The sequence below is a fragment of the Microdochium trichocladiopsis genome (genome assembly GCF_020744255.1).
Source record: "Microdochium trichocladiopsis strain MPI-CAGE-CH-0230 chromosome Unknown B0I36scaffold_7, whole genome shotgun sequence".
NCBI classification, from domain to species: Eukaryota; Fungi; Ascomycota; class Sordariomycetes; order Xylariales; family Microdochiaceae; genus Microdochium; species Microdochium trichocladiopsis.
The window spans coordinates 1217785-1224272 of NW_025763550.1; the positions used below are offsets into that span (position 1 = coordinate 1217785).

At 57.8% G+C, this 6488-nt stretch overlaps 2 protein-coding genes across 2 annotated transcripts; both read left to right on the top strand.

The window, feature by feature from the left end:
* The first annotated feature begins 197 nt into the window (after window positions 1-197).
* Window positions 198-1758, top strand: B0I36DRAFT_140055 (Homocysteine S-methyltransferase). The gene is made up of 2 exons (XM_046148351.1): window positions 198-1326; window positions 1439-1758. The coding sequence occupies exons 1-2, from the start codon at window positions 415-417 to the stop codon at window positions 1580-1582; spliced, it is 1056 nt and encodes a 351-aa protein (XP_046010351.1). The 5' UTR covers window positions 198-414; the 3' UTR covers window positions 1583-1758.
* A 1973-nt stretch (window positions 1759-3731) lies between these two features.
* On the top strand, window positions 3732-5100 carry B0I36DRAFT_327336 (uncharacterized protein). Its single transcript, XM_046154461.1, has one exon. The coding sequence runs from the start codon at window positions 3836-3838 to the stop codon at window positions 4670-4672; it is 837 nt and encodes a 278-aa protein (XP_046010352.1). The 5' UTR covers window positions 3732-3835; the 3' UTR covers window positions 4673-5100.
* The last annotated feature ends 1388 nt before the right edge of the window (window positions 5101-6488 follow it).

Consider the following 6488-nt stretch of genomic DNA (forward strand, 5'->3'; position numbering starts at 1 on the left):
TCATGGCCTGGGTGCATGTCCTATTGTAGACTATTGTGTGACGACTCATGTCCTGACTGTACCTCAGCATTTCCTGTTGTTTGTCGGAACCGCATCCCATCTTGTCGTGCACTTGATTGAAGGTGCACATCGCTAGAATGCCGGTGCCAAGCAACAGTGTAGTGGAGCTGCAAGAACTCTGCTGGTCAAGCAAGTGTTCCCAGCTGGTTCTAGAACACCTCGACTTGGCAGCCCCCGCCATCGTTGCCGACGTACGTCCACAAAACAACGCTCGCCACAACTGGGACCTCGAGCAGCACTAACAGAGTCAATATCAGCCGGCCTTATGGGAGAGGCAGACAATCAAGTGTACCCGTCCATACCGCTCACAATTTAGGCACAAGACCGAGCGACGTAGTGCTTGCACCGTACGCCATGTCGGGCACACCAGTCCTTTTCCTCGATGGTGGCCTCGGAACATCCCTCGAAGACAAATATGGCGTCAAGTTTAGCCACGACACGCCGCTATGGTCCTCACACCTTCTCGTCAGTGGCGAGCGTGATGTTCTGTTTGCATGTCAACGGGATTTCGGCCATGTGCCTGTCGATATCCTGCTGACTGCAACATATCAGGTCTCGGTCGAGGCATTTGCACGCACAAAGACACCTCAGCACCCGCAGGGCATTGGCCGTGCCGACATGCCCACCTACTTGGAGGAGGCAGTCGCCATCGCCGAGCAGGCCAAGCAGCCTTCCGCCAGCATAGCGCTTAGCCTGGGACCCTATGGTGCCAGCATGATTCCCAGCCAGGAGTATTCTGGGCAGTACGACGCTGCTCACGATTCCGAGGAGTCGCTGTATCAATGGCACTTGGACCGGCTCCAGGTTTTCACCCAGGTCCACCAATTGGCAAACAGAACGGCGTACGTCGCCTTCGAGACTGTCCCCAGGCTCGACGAGATTCGTGCTATTCGTCGCCTCTTCCGGCCGTCGGGAGAAGCAGCCACCAGGGTAGTCGAGAATCTCCCCCCGCGATACTGGATTTCGTGCGTATATCCCGAGACAGCTGCGTTGCCAGATGGGAGCACAATCGACGCTGTAATACGGGCGCTGTTCGATCCCACTCAGGGAGGCGCGGTGCCGTGGGCCGTGGGCATCAACTGCACCAAATTGGACAAGCTGGACGCCATCATCAGGCTATATGAAGCTGCAATCACGCAACTGGTCGAGGAAGAAGTGCTTCCAGGCTGGCCTGCGCTTGCTCTGTATCCAGACGGTACCAATGGCGAGGTGTACAACACAGAGACTAAGGTCTGGGAGGTCCAGTCTTCGCAGGGAAGCCCTTCGGTAAGTGAGCTCTTCGCGCAATAGCGGTTACGGCAATCGCCAGGGCCGCCAAGCAGCGAGTACTTCAGATTTGGTTTGTTCAGACATCAGTGTTAACATGAGACTGCGACAGCTGCCATGGGCGACGCGATTTGCCTCACTCGTTGAGGAGGTCAGGGCTCGCCGTCAATGGACCAACCTTGTTGTCGGTGGATGTTGCAAGGCGAGCAGCGACGACATCGCAGAGCTCCGCAAGCATCTGGAGGACGATGCCTGATATCCACAGCGATGTCCGGAATAATATGCCACGTTCCCAAATTAGACACGGACAGGCGAGCCCGCAGTCCACCCAGCGCTCCCGAGCCGGCTAGGCCTTTCCACTCCCAGGCGCACGAACGCAGATCCGCTAGGATCTAAAGCCGTGTCGATGGCTGATTATGAAGGGGCGTGGGCATCGAATCGAGCATAGCACGGTACGCCTTCGAACGACCTTCCAGCACGCAAAATACTGCTGTGTCGACAATCACAGAATTCCGTCGTACAACGACATTGGGCATACTTGCTTCGACATGCGTTGAAGTGCTTTCGTTTCCGACGTGGCGACTTGGTCCGTTCTCGAAGGCTTTCGCTACTCAATAGGACCAAAACTCATTGAATACGAGATAGGAAAAATTGATAATCTAAGCCCTTCTCGAGTCTTGCAGGGCGCCTGAGTCACATCCCAGATGAGTTGGCGAGCATTCACACCGCGGAAGACGGCATTGTTGGTGCAACATTCGATGCGATCCACTCTGCGACCACTTGTCAGGGTTCCTGGTCTGATCATTGATACAGCAAAGGCCGTCCGCAAGCGAGGCACTGCCCGGGGCGTTGTGGCCGGCCTCTTTGGCCAGACACATGGGTCTTCGGTTGCATCCCAGTGAGGCATCATAAAAGGAGCATCTATTATCTAGAAGCAATTTCACGGTGAGAAGGAACGACGCAACAACAATCTCTATGATTACTGGATCCTCACGCCCCTAAGCCCCCTATTGAGCGGACCGTGGGAGTCCCGAGCAGTGCCACAGTGGCGGCCAACATCGTGCGCAAGAACATGCAGAGGGCCGGCTCCCCGTGGAGCCTAATCCATCACAGCTGCGAAGCCGGACCAGCCCCTTTGCCCCCCAAAGTTCTCATCCGAGTGCTTGGCAGTTGATGCACATCTGGACGCGGTGCGTGCTGTCGCCTTTGGGTAGACCGCCAAACGACCCGTCCATGCGCGTCCACGCACGCAGCACCCTGTCTTGCTCCATAACTGCAGACATATGACTCCGCAGTTTCCAGCCTTGCTGGCACGCAGATCCGGCGGTCCAGCCGTCGGACAATGACAAGCCAAGTTGGCAGGCATACGGCTGGTTGCGCCTCGGGGGAAGGTGATTGGTGCAGGGAGATTATGCTCACACAAGCGCCAAAGGCAAAGCCTCAGCGAACAAGCAGGGCTGCGTGGGAAGTCCTTGTGCTCCCGTGCCTACCTGCCCTCGTAGTCATGGTCAAGCGCCGCGTGTAAGATTGCCCCTGACTAGCAAATTAGTGCAGGCTTTGTCCAACAGCCGCAAGCAAGCAAGCAAGCAGGCAGGCACACTGGCCATGGGGCCTAAGGTTATTCGAGGGCACAGCACTGATAACCTTATGCTTGAAGTTTCCCCCCGAGCAGACGACAGGGCAGAGGGGCGCGGACCACAGCGCCCGAGCCGGAGAGGGACGTGCGAGGGGGGCGACAGGTTCCATTTGCACTGCCAACGCATCGGCTGGAGAGCGAGATGAGGTGTCTAGACATGGCGCCAGCCCCGTACCGTGCCCAGAAGTGCGTGGGAAGCCCGAAAAAGGACGACTGGCAACCGCTAGTGGGTGCTAGAGCCGGGCTGAGGAGCAGGGCCTGGTGCAGCGGAGGACGGCGTTGCCAATGGGAGCGATGCCCTGGGCGCATGTCTACCCACCCTCATGCATGCGAGATTGCATTGTGGCCATGGTGTGGACCGGGGCTCCGTGGACTTTCCTCAAAGAGGAGGCGCCCAAGCCCAGCTGCATCCTGGCAGGTGGAGCCCACCGGTGCGATTGGCTGCGGCCCCTGAGGACCTGCATTGAGCAGCAGCGCGAGAAGCTTCGCGGAGGTTGCCCACTGCACGTGCGGTGAGATTGACACGAACGGCCGCCGCCCAATCTCGCCCGCCTCGAGCAGGCCCCAGCCGCGCCAAACGAGCGGACGAGCGAGCAAGCAAGCGACGAGAGAGGGCAGCCATGCGCCACGGGGGCCAGTGGGGTCGCGCTGGTGGACATTGTCCCTCCCGCGATCCGCCTCGAACGAGTTGCGCCTGGGCTGGGCTGCGATGCGCATATAAGTCGATCCGGCCTCCCCCAGAGGTCTGCCAATCTTACCCTTTCCTCCTCACCTGATTGTGCTCAGTCCAACCCTTTACACTCTCTCAGTCCAACCCAACTTCAGTCACTCGCTCATCTGCTTGTTGGATAATAATATCTTAATACCGCCAAAATGGTTCAGCTTCTCAAGTACTCCGCCGCTGGCGCCCTCTTCCTCGCCGCTGCCGCCAACGCCGCCCCCAAGTACAACGAGGTCCCCGTCTCGTACGAGGAGGATGAGTGCACCGACGAGCCCGAGTACCCTACCGGCGGCTACCCCACTGCCACCGAGACCTCGAGCACCGCTGCCGTGACCTCGTCCGGCTCGTACTCTGCCACCTACCCGGCCACCTACCCCGTGCCCACCAACACCTACCCCGTCACCGACGTCAGCAGCACCTACGCCGTCTCGACCAGCTACACCACCACCGTGTACACCATCACCAGCTGCGCTCCCGACGTCGCTGACTGCCCCTACGGCTCCGTCACCACCACCGTGGTCCCTTGCACCGAGACCAGCGCCACCTCCGAGTACCCTGCCACCGAGACCTCGTCCGAGTACCCCACCGGCGAGTACCCTACTGGCGAGTACCCCACCGGTGGTGAGTACCCGACCAAGTCCACCGCCTACCCCACTGGCGAGTACCCGACTGGCGAGTACCCCTCGACCGAGACCGAGTACCCTACCGGCGAGTACCCCACTGGCGAGTACCCCACCGGCGGCGAGTACCCGACCAAGTCTACTGCCTACCCTACTGGCGAGTACCCGACCGGCGAGTACCCTACCGGTGACTACCCCGTCCACCCTACCGGCTACCCCGTCACCGAGTACCCCCACGGCAACGCTTCTTACACCGTTCCCGTTGAGTCTCCTTACCCTACCATCCCCACTGCCGGCGTTGCTGCCGTCCGTGTCGGTGCCACTGGTGCCGTCATTGCCGCCGCTGGTCTCTTCTTCGCCCTTTTCTAAGCGGCTTCTGAAGAGAAGTGTGGTGGTGTTTTGGTGATGGAGAAAAGACGCCCATGACGAGCAGGCCGGGGGGAGCCTCCGCCCTCACCGGGTGAGAGCCCCTCTTGTCTGCCACGGCCATGGACATTCTTACGAAAGATCAACACGGTGGAAAAGAAAGCTATGCCCTGGCTCTAAAAGGCGCGACTTTGCACATGCCCATATTTACTATACCTACCTGCCTTTACTTGTAAAAACTTTCATCCCATCGTTGGGGAGCCATGTAGAAGGGGGCAGGGCTGGGCCGTCTTTTGGTGGGGGACTTCTTTCAGGGGGGTTTTCTGGCGGAGGATTGGTCTTGTTTCTGTCTTATTTCTGCATTGTCTCCAGCGAGACCCTAATTAATGTTGAGTTGAATTGTAAACGCAACCCACACTCGTTCACTTCTGCCATGGTCTCTGTGCTCTGTTCTGGATTGTGAAGTGTTCAAAGATTTGATATCGCGGAAGAGCGAGTCAACTCTGGCGGTCAACGCCTCTACAGTTGATTACAAACAGCGGCAACTAAGTTCCAACGGTCACTCACTTACAGCAAACAGTGAGGGCCATGTTTTTGCCTCTCGATCACGCAGAAGGGATGGGATACGCCAGATTGCGCGGCATGGCTGTTTGTTGATGCTGGCGGTTGCGCCTGGGGAATTGCTGAGTGAAAGACCGGCACGGCTCACCCGGCGCTGTACAGCGTGGCCCAGGCAGCCCGCTAATTGGACCCCCAAGCTCAAAGTCTGGGCCAGCAGGCAAGATCCACACGGGTGTGAGACACTCTGGTCACAAACGGAAACAAGATAGGGTGCTAGCAGGTTGGCCGGTAATCATGGCGGCGGCAGGACGAGGCCTTGTTTCAATTGTTCGAAAAAGAAGTGTCTTAGACATTTCCAAAGCTTACTTTGCTATTCTTTGTGTGTGTTCTGTGTGCATCAATGTCTTGCGAGAAAGAGCAATAGAGGAGGGATCCATCTTTAGGGCCTCCCTTTCTTCCCAGGCTTTTTTTTCTTTCTTCCGTGTGTGTAAGCGCGTATCTTGTCTTACTTTCTGAGCTCGTTCTGCCGTTTGCTCATATTAGGCTAGACGCTCGAGCTGAGCCAAGACGTTCCGCGCGAGTTTGTCCTACTTTGCACAGAGCAAGCCAAGGTCATTCACCATTGGTAATGGTCCAGAATCGCCATGTCGTCACCACATACTCGTGATGTGGGACTGGGTGTGGTCGTCGTGGTCGTGTACGATTGCCGATCAGGTACTAGTGCCGTGTGATTCTGGGTCCTTGGTGGGTTCTCTTTCCGATCAACTTGGCAATACGAGATACAACACTGCCTGTCTCCTCTTCTAGACTGCATGCTTACTTGATCGGCAGTGCTGCCAAGGACGCGATGATGAATCGCGCGAGATCGATGGCCATGGCCGAGGCAATGGCGGGTCGGTCGACTGCGCTGCGACGCGAGAGACGATCCGACAATCCAAGGCTGTCCTGCAGCTGGCTGGGCGGGCAAGGGCTGGATCGGAACATGCTTCTGTACCTGCACAAGCGCACAAAACTACCCCATGCAAATGCATGGGTGCTTTTCTGATTTCTGCATGTCGAAGCGCTGATCTTACCCTGAAGCGCACGATTTTTCCTTCTGGGGGACGGGCTCGCTCCGAGTTCCGGCGGGCGGCCGGTGCCAACCGAACCGATTTACCCAAGGTTTTTTTGGCGTGGATTGGAACAAACTGGCTGGCAACAGGAGGCAGACTGGGCCTCTCTCTCTCTGCCCACCCAAGGTTCCTCCCAAGGTTGCTCC